General features: G+C 33.7%; 1 protein-coding gene across 2 annotated transcripts in view; it reads right to left on the bottom strand.

Annotated features, from left to right (window-relative positions):
* Positions 1–1,949: 1,949 nt before the first annotated feature.
* The window catches only part of LOC126972378 (uncharacterized), a 30,662-nt gene continuing 12,276 nt past the window's right edge, over positions 1,950–20,335 (bottom strand). Inside the window, exons 2-8 of one of the 2 annotated variants that reach the window (XM_050819071.1) lie at positions 18,493–18,719; positions 16,531–17,982; positions 13,900–16,457; positions 13,103–13,225; positions 11,347–11,487; positions 10,434–10,570; positions 1,950–10,045 (exon numbers count right to left, since the gene is read on the bottom strand). In XM_050819071.1, the coding sequence (XP_050675028.1) occupies positions 9,879–10,045; positions 10,434–10,570; positions 11,347–11,487; positions 13,103–13,225; positions 13,900–16,457; positions 16,531–17,982; positions 18,493–18,717 (4,803 nt within the window). In that variant the 5' untranslated portion in view covers positions 18,718–18,719 and the 3' untranslated portion in view covers positions 1,950–9,878. Of the gene's footprint in view, positions 10,046–10,433; positions 10,571–11,346; positions 11,488–13,102; positions 13,226–13,899; positions 16,458–16,530; positions 17,983–18,414; positions 18,720–20,335 lie in introns of those variants that run through there. The other variant, XM_050819072.1, reaches the window with a different exon arrangement.

Genomic DNA, 20,335 nt, shown 5'->3' with positions numbered 1-20,335 from the left:
TGACAATAAGGAACGATGCGAGCAGGACATTCAACTGATGGCAATTGACACGCCCTGCACAATGCAGTGCCGCTCAGGATTTTTGAAAAACCAAAAAGTCTAGGCGGCACTACAATTGCGCTCGTCATCTTGAGACGTAAGATGTTAAGTCTTATGTGCTTACACATTAGGTACTGCGTCACGGCAGAAAAAGGCGCCTTCGTGGTAAGGTCAAAAGAGGGAAATGCGTAAAATTTTTCGTTTGTTGATATTGATGGCCCATAAAAAATAAACACTTAAGTAATTTTTAGAAATCTCAATTTTCTAACGAATAGGTAATGTTCAAGATTTATTAGGTAGTCACCTTCAAGGGTATCGCATAAAAAAGTTATTAATGGTTTTTTAAAAATGTAGATTTTAGACGCATTTACTCCATTTTGGGTAAATGCGTCTACTATGATTTACTTTCAAACCAGATAGTTTCTGAGGTTAATACGATCATTAGTAGCTCTTCTTTTAAATTTAGACTTCGCATATACGTCCCTAAGTTAAAAAAGAGGAAACAATTAGCCTACTAGAGGCATTTCAATTCACTTGCGCAAAATTATTATTTAAAATGACAGATCTATCAAATTTCTGACGTACAACGCGATCTGTTTCTATTTTAAGTGACGAATATAGTTCAAACGGCTACCTCTAGATAGATGAAGTTGTTGCATTTCGATTAGTTTATGACCTAACCAATAATATAGCCGGCATCCTCTGTAGAGGAGCCTCCCACTGGTATTGTATGAAAGGGACAAAATCGGTACACTTGATCACGGCAGTGTATGTGGATTTATGGTCATCTCTTACTGAATAACTCCTGTTTTTTTATAATAATATTATACTTAGAATATTTTTTTAACTTGCAGTCATGACGTTGAGTAAGTATTATTGTTGTATCGCTACACTCCACCTTTCCCGAAGCAATGGTAAATAGTGCTTGTTTCAACGGATTAATGCTAGCAGCTAGAAGTTTGAAGTAGATATGCTTGCATTGAGCAAAACAATGCTATTATTATGACAGCCTACAGACCCAAAGAGACGGAACGCAATACATAGGTACAAGCAATGTGTACATTATGCTACCAAGCTACCTACACACACACACACACACACACATACGTTAGCCGCCACCGTTCGTTATATTAATGTAAACACATATTGTCATTACAGTCAACGAACCAACTTTTATCCTGAAATCAGTTTGGGCAGTTTAACTTGCAGTGGCTGCATTTAGTGCTCGACCGACGGTCAGCGCTAACGTCGTTCGTCGATCGATCGTATCGTACGCGCTGACATGTTGCATTTAGTACTCAGCTGACAGCAAACTTGATTGCGCGTGTACAGTTGTGAAGAAAAATTATTTCATTTTTAACCTCTTTAATATGGGCGTGCAAACGATTACGGAATAAAATACGGAGAAGATATCATGTTTACCCAGTTATTATAAAGCGACAAATTGGAGGAGAAATTTATACCTACAATATATTCGAAACTGCAGATGTTACACACGCGCGTTCGGTCGGCCAGCGTAGCACTGAACGCATTCATTAGTCATTTATCACCATAGCCCGTCAGCGGACCGACAGCTCGCCCGACGATTCTCGTCAGCGCGACGTAGCTCTACGCGCGTAGCAATTCTACAGCGCTGGACTGAACGCTCTATATGTTTTCATAGTAATTATAGCAGCGTTAGCGCCAACGCGACGGTCGGTCGAGCACTAACCATAGATAATACACTACACACTAGAGAGCACTAACTACAGCCTTTGTAACTATGAAAACATGAGAGCGTTCAGTCCCGCGCTGATAAATTGCTACGCGCGTAAAGCTACGTCTTCTTTGACTGTCTACTACGACGGGGACTGATATTTTGCAGTTTGTCTGTGGAAGAAACAGTAGGTGTACCCAAATAAAACAATAAATGTTCAAAATACTTTATTTCAACAACATACGTATAAAACTTTCTCTCCGCCATTTTAATTAAAACCTAAGACTAATAAATCAATTTAAAATTGGACTTTCAAATGTACACTACTACAGCTAACGTACTATTATGTCTGTACACTTAATTCGTTCACATCAATCTCTACATTTTCATAGACACCTAAACAATTTAAAATGTACTCCTAATATTTATCATGCTTTGCTTTGGAAGCAAAAACGCCATTTACTGGCCAACTCCTGCATATATTAATTTGCCGACAATAACGTTTTAATGATGAGACACATTTAAATATTAATAATTTTACAGCATTCGTAACACAATTTTTAAGTGTCAATAAAAAACTATAGCTTTTAATCATAAATCTGCCCTATACAAAAAACAATGGCCGATATTTGATAAAATTTATCAATATATGGGTAGACAGCACTCGTTAACTTTCACTCGTGCTGCCAAAATTGTATAGCATCAGAAAGATAGATACTTGCAGTTTAATTATTATTAGCCTTGGATCATGCTGTTTTATGAAATTTCAATATAGTGCGTCAGGGTATTTTGGGATACAGAGTAAGCTCGGGATATAGGGTAAGTTGGGATATAGTGTAAGTTGGGATACAGGGTACGTACGGATTCAGTCGTTTATCTGTCATATCACACACATCCAGCGCATCGCGTCGATAGAGGCGAGGATCAAAACCGAGGGGCAGAAAAAAATACGTTTCATGCTTCGTTGCCATCTGAGAAAGTTAAAACCTTTGTGTTATCCGGAGTTACCCTATATCCGGACTTACACTGTATACGGTCTTACCCTGCTGCACCTTAATGATGATATGATTTCAAGAGCCAATTTCTAATTTTAATCTAGTGCTCTTTATCCTTAATCAGCAAGCCGAAGCTTATAATTTAATCCACTTCTTAATGTGTTTTTGATCTCTTTGCCATCAATGATATGACATATTAGTACTTTAAAAATTTTATCAGCACTAAGGTGATAGTTTATCTATCGTGTTCTACAATGACGTTCTTAGAATGTCTTTGGTGTTCCATACCAGTCTAGCTAACGAAAGTTGGCACTGGAAAGGGCTATAGTCAACTCACTAACATCGTGCAGGACACTTTGATAAACAAGATGGTGATAGTTGTGGCCATGTGGATTTCTGTGTTTAGTTGTGATTTTTTTTTCGACTTTACATAACAATCTATCTAAAAATGAATACATCAATTAAAAGTGAAGTACGTCAGATTGCTGTTTTGTAAGATTGACAAGTCGAACGAAAAACAACAGTAAGAAAAAATTTACAAGACAATTAAAATAAAATAAATTATTTTTATTAATTATTAGAAGCACTACCTATGATGTAAAGGCTTAATTACTTTCGTTTTAAATGATAACTGATGTCAAACATTATTGTATGTTCACAGCTGTATGTTTTTTGTAAAAATTCAGCTTTAAAAAAATCCTTACATATGACAAAACGTTTGCCGGGTCAGTGTATTATAATTACATAAATAATTATCAAGTATCAACATAAGTGATTACAATTTTCTTGCAGTAATTTTAATTCACTTTGATTATTTTAAATTTGCCGCCTTTCTTCAGTGCCGAATATCGCTGACCAGACTCTATGGTTAAAGAAATTATGATTGAAATATTGAATTGAAGATTCAGGATCGAACAATAGTCTACATTGGATCCCAAATTATCTTAAACTAGGGGTTCTAACTAAATTAGGCTGGATTTCATCATATTAGCTGTTATAGTTTAGGTTTAAGTAAAATTTAACGTTAACGGTAACGCTGACTTTTACACAGACTGCAGAATGTGTTGCACCATCGTACTCCTGGGCATAGTTAAAGTTAAAAAGTGAAATATCAAGTCAATATCGAATATTTATTTGAAACTTTTGACAGGTCGATATTTAGCTATTTAACATTAACAATAGCTTTAACCGGCGAAGATTGGACGGTTTCGATTAACAGTTAAAGGTTAGGTTAGTCATCTTAAAATTGTCAAATGGTGCAACTCTTTTTTTGCTATAACATGTTTGTTATTGCTAAAGTTATTTGGTGCATCCCAGCCTTAAAGTATTTAATTTAAATGTGTCATACACGCGTCACGCCTCGATAATTCTAAATGTATTTGTCTGCACCAGGATTTTAATTAAGGTTAACCCTTCATTTTCTAAGTCGACTATTTTAGATATAGTATTTCTCGAAATGAAATTTGATATTATAAGAAATAGCCAAATTCACTCGAAGATGCTTTTAAAATAGGGAGAGAGAAGAAATATTTATCGATGAATTGAGGGTAGTTACAGATCTAATCATCGCACTTAATAACAATAAGAGAGTATACGTATACAACAATTTATATCTAAGTCTAATTTAAGCTCGATAAAGTGATTCCAACAATTGAAATAGTTGCAGATAAATGCCATTGTAAGTTGATAAATTTGGACACTGGGGTGGGTAGTTGAATAAATTATTATAACTACTTTGGTGCTGCCTAGAATAATATATTATATTTGAAAAAGTTTTTTATTAGATAAGCAATGTCTATTAAAATATATTTAGTATATATACGATCTGAAGCGATGTCATCCATCAAAAATCATAATTGAAATGTCGCAATTAAAATGTGTTTAACCACATTCATTTCGCACACCGGTTAATTTCCGCGTAGAAATTTGGAGACTATAAGAAAAAAATATTGTCTGATGGAACGATTGACGTAGTATAATTAAATACATCTATAGTAAGGCCAACGAGACGACATAAATAATGTAAACAAAGTTTCAGTGGTTCAAAACATTTTTATTTTAATAAATTATATACAATTTTATTTTATATACAAATTATGGATTCTCTATTCTAATCGTTGTTGTCTATATTAGACAACGATGATGCGTCGCATGAGTCCGAATCAACCGTATTTATGACAATACAGACAGTCGAAAACTACGAATATTTGAGAAAAAACCTGAAAGGAGTCATGCCCTCGATTTATAAGAAAACAGTAACTGCATATTTCGTTTTACAATTTCTTGATTTTAACGTAACATGTGTGTGCTAAAAATATAAGCTAAATAAAATAAGCTAGAAATATAACAGTAACAAATAAATACATATCTTTCCAAAGTTTGATCCTTATCAGCAACAGAGTATGTTATGTATTATGTATGTTTAAGTAAGTATATTGTATTAAATATATCGTTGTCTTGTACCCATAGTACAGGCTATGTCTAGTTTGGGGCAAGATAATTTGTGTAAAAGTGTGTCAATATTAAATTATTATATATATATATATATATATATAGAGTCTATTGGTTCAATAATACAGGATGTATTTTTTTTTTGAAAAATCATTCGGGTTGATTTCCGTCATAAGTTCAAGAATAATAAAAAAATATGCAGTTATTGTTTTATTATAAATCGAGGGCATGACTCCTTTCACGAATATTCTCTAAGACTCGTTCGTAGATTCCGACTTGGCCATCACCGCCCTTCTCAAAAAATCAGCCTGAATAACTCAGTATAATGTAACTCAGTAACGGTCTGTTTGTTTACATTCTTTATCTTGTCTCGTTGGCCTTAGTAGTGTCTTTTACAACAGAGATCTACACACGAACATTTATTTCACAAAATTTTAATGTATTTATATAATGACTGAAAACTGGATCGCAACTAAATATCTATAAAAAAAAAGATTGGATCTGTCATTGGCATTGAATGACCAGCACAGTGTATATTTGCGGTAAACGCGGATGCCACATCCGCATATCGCATAACTATTTTTTCAAAATGGTTTTAACTTATGCTGCGCCCACATTTTCGCGATAAGTGGAAGATTTGCGTTGCCACATCTGCACAAGTTAGGTTTGATACAAATTTATTTCTTTATAATTATGAACCGATGTCCCCCGTTGGAAAGTAAGCTATAGTGAGTAAATTATATACTTATCGATCTACCTTGTTTTAACTATAAATACAAATTTAATTTGTAACCAAAATTCATGGACGATGCGGGTCTCGAGCCCGCGTTTCTCGGGTTCCGTCCGAGCACTCTTACCAATTGAGCCAACTGTTCGAGTGACGCATGAATCGTAAATCTTGGTATATCTCGTTCAACTCTCAGGTTGTGGCTTCATCTACAGGTCCTACTTTACAGTTCATAACCTGCTCAACCCCAATAATTGCTAGGAAATTGACTTGAGATACTTATCGCTTTTTCAAATCTAATCGTTCATAAATTTTTGTTATTAATAATTTAATTTAATTAATCCCAGAACTGAGGGATATCACTTTAAAAAGCGCTTATTTTCAACTTAAATGTCATACTGCGCCTTAATAATGTAAAATTGTGCGTATTCATTTTTTACTTAGCTGCCGTTTGCAACATTAATATTTTTGCAGAATATTTATTTACCTTTTTTAATGTTCATTAATCATTAATTGGCACCTTCCTCTTAATACAATATTGTATTCACTGGAATTTCACTGGTTTCAAGCTATTGTTATAAAAAACCTATAAAAACTGACATACAAAAATATAATATTTACAGCAATTTAATGCGAAACAACACGGACCAGGTATCGTTTTAGATTTACCAGAAACTTTTTGAAAGTAAAAGAAACAATTACCACACAATTGTGGTTATAAAGGTTTGTAATATCTGAAAAATATCTATCTATTTTCCTTTTCAAGTTCAACTGAACTAACTTCATCGGAAGTAACTTGATTAAATTTAACTGCAATTTAAGTTAATTTATAATAAAGCGTTAATTAAAAATAAATACAATCACATCGAAATAATATCGTTCATTTCGTTGACTAGGTTATAATAATCTAGAAAAAGACAAAAATAACTAGAGGAACGAACATACAGAATGATAAACTATTGAAAGTTCTGTCTTAAGCTTATCGTACAGTTTATAAAAATAATTTAAAGCATGGAGTATTAACGCAAAAGGAGACGGCATTTGTGGCAAATAAATCATTTGTTACTGGCGCGGCAGTGGCCTAATGATATGCGATATTTTTCTACAATCGATACAATATGTCGAGAAAAACACTTAACAGTCGTGTGTTTGTATTGACAGAGTTGCGACTATAACATAGTCCACACTAAAATCTGGCCACAAAAACACTTTTGAAGTGAAACTTCTTTAGAATCGTTGTGATTTCAAACCAGATGCAACGGAAAAAACGACAGGTAAGAGACACAAATACAAAAATGTGTAGGATGAAGCCGGCAAAGAATGAGACAGAAATATGTATACTATTGAAGTGCAAGCGACAGTAAAAAGAGCAGTCACATCAATTCATAATATTTAACATGGGAGATAATTAGATAGGAAGCATAATACAATGTTTTGGTACCAGGCGATCATAGTTAAAGAAGAGATTGTCTTAAGTATGGCGCGAGTATACATTAATATATTCTGACTCCAAGCGCACGACGTATTACTACATAGACACCAGGAGGAGAACATAATATTATATTAGTGGTGGTAGGAATGTCTTTCATAGCGGTTGAAATCATGTGTCATCCTAGCAACACGTACCAGGAATTCATATGCAGTTTAGAGGTTCATGCACCATGCAGGTTTCACTTCTGACATATGCACTTAGTACGCACGCAATGTTTTTTTTTACAGAATTATAAGAACTATAACGACAATACGACCTGTGCCCGAGTAACCTGATGGTGATTGGTAACCAGGAGTGGTTACCCAAGAAAGTTCCTTCAAAAACGTACATATTATTATTAATAATATGCTTCATTTTATTAATAGAAAATTTGTTTTTGGGATCTATTGCGCACTTCCCTAAGCATCTCCCAAGTTTTCATAATATAGGTGAACGACATGTTTAGCACACTGTTAAACTACACCTATATAACTTCAATCTATATTTAATGTAGGTACGCGAAATAGACAGCAACTTCTTAATTTGCATATGAATGCGAATTTCAATAAAAATGCCGTCTCCTCTTAGTTATATACTCTAAAAATAAAAGGCGTTGAAATAACGATAGGATCGTTCTTAGCTTATTGATTTAAATATAACTACAGCAATTTATTAGCAAATAGGAACAGATTTTGGCACGCGCGTATTGGAAGCTTCATAATTTCTTACTATTGTCCGAAGTGAAAAATATGACGTGCAATCAATATAAATGTAAGAGAAAGATCAGCGGGACTTATTATCAAATAACAAAATAATTTCTATTACTTACATATTTTAAACCTATATATACTTAATTAAAATTTTGTTTTTTTTTCTCGTATTAACTTATTTTATTACCTGTTCTTTTTATTTTTATTTATTTTCTTGACCTTTTCAAGTGGTAACTTATTTTTGTAGCTTGAAGGTTATAAGTGAAAATATTTACAACTTAGCCTCTGAAACTACAAGCAATAGAACCTTAAAACACTTATATTAACAAGATTATTGCATAAACATAACAAAATATACTTTATTAACAAAACTGTGTGATTTTTTTTTTTCAATTTTAGCAACAATGACACTTAAAATAAAAACGACTTTTTACACATAGGTTACAGGTCTACCCAGCAACATTAGAAAAATCATTATTGGCCTAATATGTTAGGCCTTAGGCAGACTGTTGTGAATCAGTTTCAGCTTGTATCTATTGAATGCATTTTCCAAAAACAAACTTTTTTATTTTATTTTTTTAACAAATTAAACTAATTAATCAAAATGGTGACACACTAAATTATGGTGCAATTTAAAAAATATCAAATTATTATTGAAAGCAGATACAAAAAAATTATGATTTAAGTCAGGCGAAATATAACTTACAGCCATAGTATAAGTATGTTGTAGTCGATGTAATACAGAATAATTTTAAATTCCTCGCTAGGGTATACTATGACTTTCTCTTTGATATATTCTGCCTTATTTGATCGAAAGTTATTGTATCTAAAGCTAAAGGCTAGAGTGAAATATAGAGCTATATACGTTGCGTTTTTGATCCGCGAAAATTGTCCGCTTTACAAATAAACTCAGCATAAAGTATTAATGTTGACTATATCGCGCACAACTCTATCAATACAATGATAATTCTGAAGTTTTCCGAATGTCAGGCAGGCTTGCAAACAAACGCGGGAAACGTTATACGTAAACAATTTCCATATTCTTGGTTTATCCTCAGGTACAACTTTATACCATGTTTATTTGTTAGGCCGTAAATATTTTCCTATACGTGCGTTTTCTTTTCGAGTATACTCCAAACGGTAGGAGACGAAGCTACGAACTATCTACTTAAACTTGGATCGGCCCCCTTATTAATCATGTAATGATCGAAGGTGATCACTACGCCATCGCCAAATGATAACCATCGGGTTCACTTGAGGATGGAAGGTCCGCTGTAGACCGACATAAAAATCTCCTTTAAAAAACCGTATTGCTCTAGTCTGTGTTGCTAGATAGTTACGCCACAGAATATGATTTTGGTGGCTTGGTGACGTCATCAGGCAAAGCAATATTTTTTTATATTAATCCAGATTATATTAATTTACATAGAGGTAGGAAATTAAGACTACGCTAATATTTACAGAAATAACAGTCGAAGATTGCAATAAAAAAAGGTACTCTGTGAGCAAAATTTTGCAACCATGCAAAGTATTCAGGTGTAAATTCTGACATTCCTACATACAACATTGATGTTTCATAGCCATAAGTGTAATATGAGGATAATTATTTTGGTTAGAAACACCTACAATGCTGAAACGCCTTATCTGGACAAAGACCTCGATAGTCTCAATCTGTTGCTCTCAAAATGCGATTGCAATGAAAATCCCGCAAATCAACTGACACTGACATTGACAGCCAGTTCACATACATTCCAAAATGGCCACCGCGCAACTGAAAGAAGAGCAAACGTCAATCGCCGCCTTCTTGCACTTTTTCGCCTTTGCGTTTGTTAAGTTTATTTTTTATATCTAGCAACATTTGCTCGAATGAAATTTCGTCGCCCCGGTGCGATGGTAAATTCGTAGCCGCTTGGCCGCCGAAAACGCCCTCCGTATATTTTTTGACCTCTAGTCCATCTGAAAATCAACATTGCATTAAATTACAGTTCCAAACCACAATCATGTCGAAATTGAGTTCAGAACACAAAACTGGTCACGTGATTCATATTAACGGACTGACAAAAAATGGCAGCCACTGTCACTCTATAAACGACATCATGACTTAGTAGAGACCCACATGTATGGAATACACTAATATTTATTAAACTTTAAACACGAATTCCTTAAAATGTTATGTTTGTGGCTTGGAAAGTTTTTCAGGATCTATGTCTATTTATAGGGCGAAGAACAGAAGGCAGTTTACAGTCTATTATTCTATTGCATTGGTGTATGCCTTTTTTAATTCAAGATATCTGGTATCCTGGAAACACCGCGTATATTTTACCGTATATTTCGAATACTTTACCTAAATCAGCATAGCTCTGCCTGCAGAATGCTCTTCGACCACCGAAACCCACGTCGTACTGCGGAAAAGATGAACCGGCCTCGACAGCAGACCACGCGTCCCGTGGACGCAGAAACGTCACGAAACCAAAGCGGGAGCTGAAAAGGATAAGTTAATTTCGTCATTAAGAATGGTTATCATAATCTGTGGCGGTCCTCCCGTTTTTTTCACGTAGGTATTACAAATTTGTGCGGTGTTTCAAGGACGATACGACATGGGTACCTTCAAAAGAGCGCGAACAATCTCCTTAAAGTTCGTCAACGCTCCTGTGAATCTCTGATGTTGCAAGAGAATGTGGGCGGCGGTGATCACTTAACACCAGATGACCCGTACGCTCGTTTGTCCTCCTTTTCGATAAAAATTAGAATTAAAATTTATTAATTAGATTGTATAAAAATACGCAATTATTTTAATACTTTTTAATGCATATTATATCTATTGTTATTACTACACGAATTACAAGTATACATTTACCCTTAAAGCTATTACACAAATAAAATTTGAAAACAAAATTGTATGAACGATGCGGGACTCGAAACCACGACCTCTGGCGTTCCGTGCCAGTGCTCTACCAACTGAATCGTCATAAAATCTTGTATGCTTTGTTCAACTCCCAGGTTGTGGCTTCATCTACAGGATCCACTTTACAGTTGATAACCTGCTCAACCCCAATATTTGCATATTAGGAATTAAAATGCAAATATTGGGGACTAAATCTGAACAATTTGTTATGTTTTTAAAGTGATAACCCTCAATTCTAGGATTGAAACTTAAATAAAATTGGAAAACAAAGGGTGGGGGTTGTCACTTTAAAACCATAACAAATTGTTTAAAGCTAGTATATTTCTTATCATGGGAAAATAATTCAACTTACCCATCCTCTTTCTTGTGTATTCTCACTTCTGTAACAGGCCCAAACCTCGTGAACTGACTCCGAAACTTTGCTTTAGTTAAATCGGCTTCCAATCTTCCGACGAACACTATCCTTCTCTGTTCCACCAGTGCATTCGTCTCCCTAAAACAATTACGTCTTAAAATCATTAAATTACAAGAGATACGACCCACCTATGTTATGACCTTTGACTATGGTTATGATTATGAAGGAAATAGTCGCTCAGGTCTCAAGTGATCTAGACGGGTATATTAAATTTTGAAAGTTATTCGCCGATTTTGACGACGTGCTTAGATTACGCACGGACAATGATGTGCAGGTTAAAGAATTTAGAGGCACGGTTTTTTTTCTTCTTTAGAAATAATTAATCTATATTTAAGCCTGCCTGCGAATTGTAGCTTAGCGCTGGAAAGTTTACACTACTCTTCCTCAAGAATGATGCTTCCTTAATTTATTTATTTTATTGGAAAAACACAAACAGAAATACAAATACATATGCAGACAATAAGTTCTAAGAATTATAATACATATATTCTAAACCACGTGTTCCGCTGATTTTTAACAATATTGCGTTATCTACGCTTAATACTACTAGTGCTTAAAAATTAAGATTAAAAATAATATTTATAGGTAATAGTAATAGTGACATAAATGCATATAAAATATTTAAAAAATAAAATAAAAATAATATAATTAATGATATATCTTTATATATATAATTCTTGTGTGCGTATGTATATGTCACTGAACTCCTCCTAGACGGCTGGACCAATTTTATTGAAACTTTTTGTGTGTCTTCAGGTGGATTCGAGAATGGTTTAGATTCACAATTGAACTACCTCCTGAACGGCTGGACCGATTTTGATGATATTTTTGTGTGTTCCAGTGTATTTGAGATTGGTTTAGATTCTCAATTCCGTCCATATAGTGTATTTCAGTGGACTCCTCCTAACGGCTGGACCGATTTTTCATATTTAAGACGTGTGTCCGAAATTTCCGACAGGACAACGTCTGTTGGGTCCACTAGTTACTTTATATAGCAATACAACGTTTGCTGGGTCAGCTAGTAATAATATATACCTATACATATTATAGTAATACACTAAAATATATATTATACCTACTATCTATATTATACACATTTACCAATATATATATATATACATACATATATACACATTTTAGGAGTCTGTGTTCTATGTATAGTTCATATTTAAATTTTGTATTCGTCTTCTTGCTTCTTTCTTAATATACTTTTAACCTGGGATTTAAATGTGGACAGCTTGTCATGAAAAATATCTAAATTAGTGAAGTATTCATTATATCTATAACACATTCTACGGACGTGTGATCGTATTCCAGCATTTGTACGCGATGGTGGTATATAAAAGAGTCTTTTAGTCGTGTCACGTGCGCGCTTCGTGGTTTTGTAATGTACTTATTAAGTCTTTATTATAAGTATATACTTTATTAAGTAAGTCAGTGCAATTTATGTTACTATGAATGATTTTGTATAAATACAGTGATTCGAGTTGTATTCTACGGTGATGAAGTGATGTCATATTAAGTTGTTTTAGTATGCTTCTGTAATCAAAAACATTTTTCAGGCATCCTTAATGTTATATTTATTTTATTTTAGTCTAAAATTAATAATTAAATCCGACTGGTAGATATTTATACTAGCGAGTACAATAAAATAAAACAATAATACAGGACATAACAATAATACGATACTAACCGATCTTCCGAGCTGGAGGAATTTCTACATCCCCTTCTAGAATCAGGCTGTCGATAAGGGCGAGATCTGTCTGACACTACTGATGATGTACTGGAACTTGAAGAACTACTAGTAGATGATGAACTACAAACAATTAACAATTATATAACAGGTCTGTAAAAAGTTGAAATAAACTGCAACATATAAATAATAATTCCTTGATACATAATTTTAACAATGACAGCCTAATACCAACTTTGTAGACATACCTACCTAATACGTAAATCGTAATATAATAATTATTCATTATTTCTTTCTTTAGAAAAATGCACTTTACTAGTTCCTAAGCTATTTCCTGAATTTTTTATTTAAAACTGATAAAAGAAAAGTGCTTTTGTGTAATGAAAAACTGTATTTTAATTAAACACTCACATAACTATACAACCGAATTTCAACCGTCAGTTTACGCCACTGATTAATAGTAGTGTTGCCACTATACTATTACAGTAAAAACTATTAACTTAATGGTGTTAAGTGATGGCAAAGATAAGCTGTGAGTCAAGAAGATTAACGAAACCACCTAAGCCGTAGTAGCATCAATAATCTTCCATATAAGACCTAGACCACACACGTACATAACAATATAAGTGAAGTCCTACTACAATGTAGGTAAATACGGTTGCAAGCAATAAAAAAAAAATTAACCAGTACTCATTATCACTACGTACTTTCTTTTTTGCGTATACTTCAAACCATACTACTTCTTACGGTACGAAATTTTATAGTATAAGCAAATTTATCTCTATCGACGTTATTACCTTGAAGTAGATGTATCCGAGCTCTCAGATGTCGTAGATTTCCTTGATGTGGGCGTTAAAGATTTAGTATTTGTATACTTTCTATCAATTGAGCGTCGCGGACTTTTCTTATTAGGTATCGGTGTCTTTGACTTCTTTTCTGTATACCTTGATCTTGATCTTCTCTTAGTATGGTAATTTCTTTTTACGGATCTGTCTCTATTTGATCTATACGGTGATCGTGACCGCGAACGTCGTCTACCTCGATATGATCCTGATCTTCTATATCGTCTAGATTTTGCTCTGGAACGTGATCTACTTCTACTTCTCGATCTTCTTCGACTCTTGTAGTGAGACCTAGATCGCCGATGTTTTGTTTCGTGACGCTCTTGGCGTTCTTTAGAATGAGAGCGTTTCTCTTTAGATTTGGCTCTATCGTTTAGCTTGTCTTCAGAATTCTTTAAAATTGTTGCATTATTTGTGTTTTTACCTACTGGACTTGTCACTGTCGATAGTGATGTAATATCTTTATTTACCTTCACAGGTGACAACTTTTCTTTGACAGTATTGTCATTTTTTCTAGGTGACAACTTGACTTTCACATTATTATTTTCCTTTTTAGGCGATATTTTCTCTTTAACACACTCTTTATTGATACTAATATTCGGAACACAGTGCGTTTGTATTATAGCACCTCTCATCTCAGGTTTAGTTCTATTTTTCTCTAAGTGAAGTATAACTTTATCTTCTCCATGTTCCGCCTTTTCGTCAAAGTCTCGGATGATAACAGTTTTGATAAACTTAAATTCATTCTTACTAATGGATGGAAGTTGTTTACTAACTGTTTGCGTCGAGATCGGGGCCTTTTTCATAATCACATCTTGAATGCTTGCAAATAGGGAATTACTCATTATTTTAGTTTCTACTTGTTTTTCCACGCTCTTTAACGTAGCCGCAATATCTTTAAAGCGTTCTTGGTCTATTTTCGTATCTACTTTTTTATCATCTTTAGAAATCAAGTTACCTTTCACTGAATCAAATACGTTTTGTTTAAGAACATTATCAGTCTTTTTTATTTTAAAGTTGATTGTGGATTTCATTTCTTTTTGAGGTGAGATTTCCTTAGAATGTTTTTGCAAAATAACTTCAGTTTGTTTAAAAATTAGCTCATCGGTGTTCGTGCCAATACTTACTAGTATAATTTCATCGTAGTCTTTTGAAAGTTGTTGTTCCTTAACTGTCAGTACTGGTTTGATAGGATTTTCGGACATGCCAACAATTTTTAACATTTCTGCTTCGCTTATTAAAGGTTGTAATTCCAAATTCTCAACTTTGGGTATTTTACTCATAACTATGTCTTCATCTCTCTTTCTTAGAGCTTCAGCTTTTTGTTTCTTTGTATTCATTAATATTTTTCTAGATGCTTCTCTTATGGGGTCAAAAATTTTCTTCGGTACAACACAATCCTCTGTTTTCTTGACTGATCCTTCTTCATTGACAGGTATATTATTTATCATAGGTTTGTCAAATTTATCTAGGGCAATACATGTTTCAGGAAATATAGCTTCAGGGCTAACTTGGGCAGAACTGTTATTCGAACTAGCTCCTCGACGCATCATGTATTCTTGGAGATTTAATTTTTTCTTTTTTTGAGGTTGTTCAAGCTCAATTGAATCTAATTGCTCATGGGTAATCTTTTTCTCGTCTTCATGAGTTCTTTTCTCAGTCTTTATTTCAATGTTTTGCGGTAATTGAACATCTTTCTTATCATTGAACAAAGCTGTATAAAAGTCTTTAGGTCCGTCTTTTATATGATCATTACTTAAAGTAGTTCTTGAACTATCATCTAATTTCTCTGATTCTTTAGCTTTACTGTCCGTCTTTACGTCTAAAGAATCATTATGTGGAGTGAATTTACTTTTATTTGATTTATTTTTAGGTTTTTCATCTTCTTTGGAGATTACAACATGATTGTTTGAATTATATACACTAGATTTTACAGATTTAGAATCCACACTATCAGACATATGTTTTTCGTTAATTTTTCTACGATTCTCCTTAGAATCACCGTTTTTTAAAATAACTTCAGACTTATTTTTAATAGTTAACTTAATGCTACTATTACAATCTTGATTACTTGCATTATCACTTGCTTTACAAGCATTTTTCACCATCACAGAATCGTTACTTTTATCAAAACTATCAAACGCACCATGAACTGGGGATACTTTTTTACGATGATTAGAGTTAGGTGTCGCTTTTACAGTTTGTTTAACTACGTTTCTCTTCTCACAATCATCGTCACTAATGCGATTAACTAAAAGTTTATTTTTCTTAGATTCATTTAACTTTTCACATTCTTCGTCACTACTGAGATGGTACACTACTTTTTTGTTTTTACACGATCTATGCCTAGATTTTAATATCTTGTTATTGCTAGATAAAACTTCGGGTTTCAATAAACTTTGACCTCCTTTTATATTTGGCAGACTATGTCTCTTTTTTGTAGAACAATAATCATGGTCCGAATGGACAGGACTTGGAGATCGTCTTACGGTTGAATTTATTGTTGACGGCATCTGTAATAATTGTAATGAAGAATAACAAATTTATAACACAATAGTTGATTTCACCTGTTAATAAAATACTCACCAATATTTGCCTCATTTTAGTTTTATTCAATTGAACTCCAGCATCCTGTAATCTCATACCATTAGTTAATGATGATTGGGTCTTAGCTTTTGGATCTTTTATACTGATGACCGATATTTTTGGGTTTATATTAAAATTTTCAGTTGCTTCAAATTGTTCTAATAAAGAGTTTAAGTTATTAGCTTCCAAAACTGGAACCACTGATTCATTACATGATTCCACATCAACAAAATCGTCATGGTCTGTGCGTAGTTTAGAGATTTTTTTAATATTCGGCTTTTCTATACAAAAGCCGAGAATAGACGATTTTAAGGGAGTCTCAATTACGTTAACAGGTACGCTTTTGTTAAGCATTGGTTTTTGTTCAACATGATTTGATTTGGCTTTCCTTGAGTCACTACAAACTAGTCCATCTATATCCATTTCTTGCAGGCTCATTTCATCTTTAATATCAACAGATGCATTTGTAGCATTGGGTTTAATTAAAAAACTATTGATATCTTCCTCTGTTAAGGTATGAGGAAGTTCATCACTCTTGCCACTATTGTTAGACTTATTCTTATCATTTTCATATGACAAATCTGACAAATCTAAATTTAGGTCTTCAAAGCTTAAACATGTTTTAGCATCAATATCTAAACCAATACTGTGCATAGGTGAATGAGGGACTGAGCATGATCTTTGAATGCTTTTTAACTTTGTATATGGCATATCTCCCAGAAGGTATCTTTTCAAATCTTCTATATTAGGTAGCACCTCGAGATCTGACTCACTGATAGGATCTTCAGTGTCAGTGTCAGGTTTAACATCATTAAGTTGATCTTTGCTACTGTCTTCAACAGCAAAGATTTCGTCGACATTAGGGGTAACCTTTGGTATCCGGAAGTCAGATTCCTGTGGTGGTTTTGTCTCAGCCAGAAAATTACCGGAAATGTCAGTCGCGTATACAGAAGGTCCTTTGATAAAGTATTCATCTACATCATTAACAACTGGTTCATCTTTAATTTCAAGTATGTCTTTATATTGATTATTATCTTTAACGAAATATTCATCGACATTTGAAACTACTGGGGTATCTAAACATAAACCTAAATTTGTTTGATGTATTGACTCTTCTTGGACATTTTGATATACATACTGATTTTCTATTTCTGTATAGTTTGGTTTATCTTCAATTCTTAAAAACTCCCCTTCATCTTCACACTTAACATCTTCACAAGATTCGTCTTGGTCTTCTTCATCTGTGGAGCCTTCAAGGTCTATATCAGGATCAACTGCAAATACTTGTATAACATCATAGTCTGCACCCTCTATAAGGGAGTCCTCCTCCATAGTTTCTGCTTCTATTTTTTGTGGAGAATCTATTTCCGTTTCATCAACTGATATATCTAAAATATCAATATTTTCATCCTCATCTATACTTGATTGACAACTTGAATGTGTAATGTTTATCTGGAAATGTAAAAAAAAAATGGACAGATAATATAGATAGATCTGGATATCAATATTTGCATTCATTTAAAATTAAAAGGTAAATTTAAGGTTTATTAGCCTAATCTTATACTAACAGGTAATTCAAGTACAAAGATTTAATATTTTAATTTGAAAATAATACAGATTTCACAAAAAAATAATCATAATAATGAAAAGTGACACACCTTCACACAATTTTATTTAGCCTTAAACTAGTCAAAAGCCTGTACTAATACTTAAACTTACATCCTTGACGCATACACAAACATTCATTGTAAATATCATGCAAATCTTGCCACATAACAGGATTCGAACCAGAAATCTTTAGCTTATAGGTCAGGATATCATAGCACTAGGCTGAATGAGGTCATCCGAAAACAAAAATTAATACCAATTAAAAATGAAACCTACCATCATCCTTTTTTGTCATGATACTCATACTCAGTTAAACTCACTTATTTTTGCACTGAATGGATATGAAAGGGCTACCTTTTGATTTTGGCTCCACAGATTCTTACTTCGTGGATCCCAATACTCTGGTTCATGATTATCTTCATCATATCGTATAGATGTGTGTGTATCTTGTGAATACTCTGGGCTATTCTGATTGCAGCTACTTTCTGATGATAGTGAATCACTTATTCTATGCATATCCTTGTGTCCTATTGAACGGTATCGAGCTTGATGGTACATATTCATAACATGTGAATCCATATCTGAAAAAATTAAGATGATTTAATTACACTTAGCCAATTTGATCTGCAGACCTCTATAGTAATTTGTCCAGGATACATCATTGTAATTGATGCAAAAGTACAATTTTTAATAAATATCAAACATATATTATACACTTAGTATTGTTCTAGAGTTAGAGCAAATCTTAACTATTAAATATTTGGCTATGATTATTCTTCATATTATTTTTATAAACGAAATGTGAAGTGAATTGTGTATTACTCAGTCATAGCTAATCTTTAGCGTGAATTTGGATTTAACAATTAGGATACTCAGTCACAATGTGAGTTGTCTTGTAATGGGCTTCGCTGAAAACCAGTGCACTCAGCACTGTCGATTTTCTACTACTTTACTTTTAGCGATATTGCTATGTTTTTATTTTCGGTGTTAATGATAGTTTGTAAATTTATACAATTTAACGTTTAACTTTATTTTGATAAAATGTTTATTTGTGTAAATAAATATGTCTATGTCTACATATTTAGGTGTTTCAATATGCCAGTGAATCTAATATACAGTAATATTTTTTAAAACAAAGTGGACATATATTCAATCTGACTGGTACACTGAATAGTAATATTGTAAAAAGAATGGACAAATGCTAAATCTAACTGACACACTGAACACGGTAAAATTTAACTTCTTAAACCTTGTGGTGTACAAGGAATTTCCTTAGTTTAGTTTTTTGTGGAAGAAAAATATTTACTTGCTGGCCACAGTGTGGAAGAAACCGCCGACTAGTTGGTGAGGATAATACACAAATTAATGACGGAATACGGCGGTAAAAATCAGATCAAACAACTCTTTGGAACACTGCCCGTGATAAATGCGGTAGAAGATACAGAACGATTCGAGCAGCTGCGTAGCACGCGGTCAAAGTGGTTCGAGTTGATTTTAGTTCACAGAAAATTGACAAATTATTTGCTTTGTTTTGACATTATTTAGCAAGTATAGCACTAAATTTTCTTTTATTATAATTAGATATACTATGTGCGATCTATAAATGCGTGAACACGATTTTGGACCTTTTGTATATTATATACATTTCAAGAATTGTTGTGAATCTGTCTTGCACCATAAGTGAATAAGTACTGGAAGTGCACAGAGATGAGAGCAATACTCCTTGTGACCGGACCCGGTGCTGATGAATTGCAACGCACGTATAGCTACGTCGCGCTGACGTGTTTCGTCCGCATCGGCCGTCGGCCGTCGGCGTACGTCGGTCCGCTGACGCGCTATGGCGATGAATAAGTGCGTTCAGTGCGACGCTGACCGAGCGACCGACCGTACGCGTGTATGTAACATCGTAAACAAAAATTCGTGTTCTATTTTGAATATACCTATTGTATAAATATCTCCTTCAATTTGACGCTCTTCAATAATTGAGTTAACTCCGTCTTTTATTCAGTATTCGTTTGCGTACGTAGCACCTACGCACCACGGACTAGTAAAAAAATACGGACTCCGTGTCACCTTACATAACAGTGTAGCACCAAAACAAGCCGATGAACGTGTAAATACATAGCCCCACGCACACACTTACTTAGTGTAAGTGCCAACAAGCCGGTAGGCCGCCATTATGCGAATTGTCATCGTC

Source organism: Leptidea sinapis, chromosome 26 (genome assembly GCF_905404315.1).
Source record: "Leptidea sinapis chromosome 26, ilLepSina1.1, whole genome shotgun sequence".
Taxonomy (NCBI): domain Eukaryota; kingdom Metazoa; phylum Arthropoda; class Insecta; order Lepidoptera; family Pieridae; genus Leptidea; species Leptidea sinapis.
This window is presented reverse-complemented; position numbering and strand designations above follow the sequence as displayed.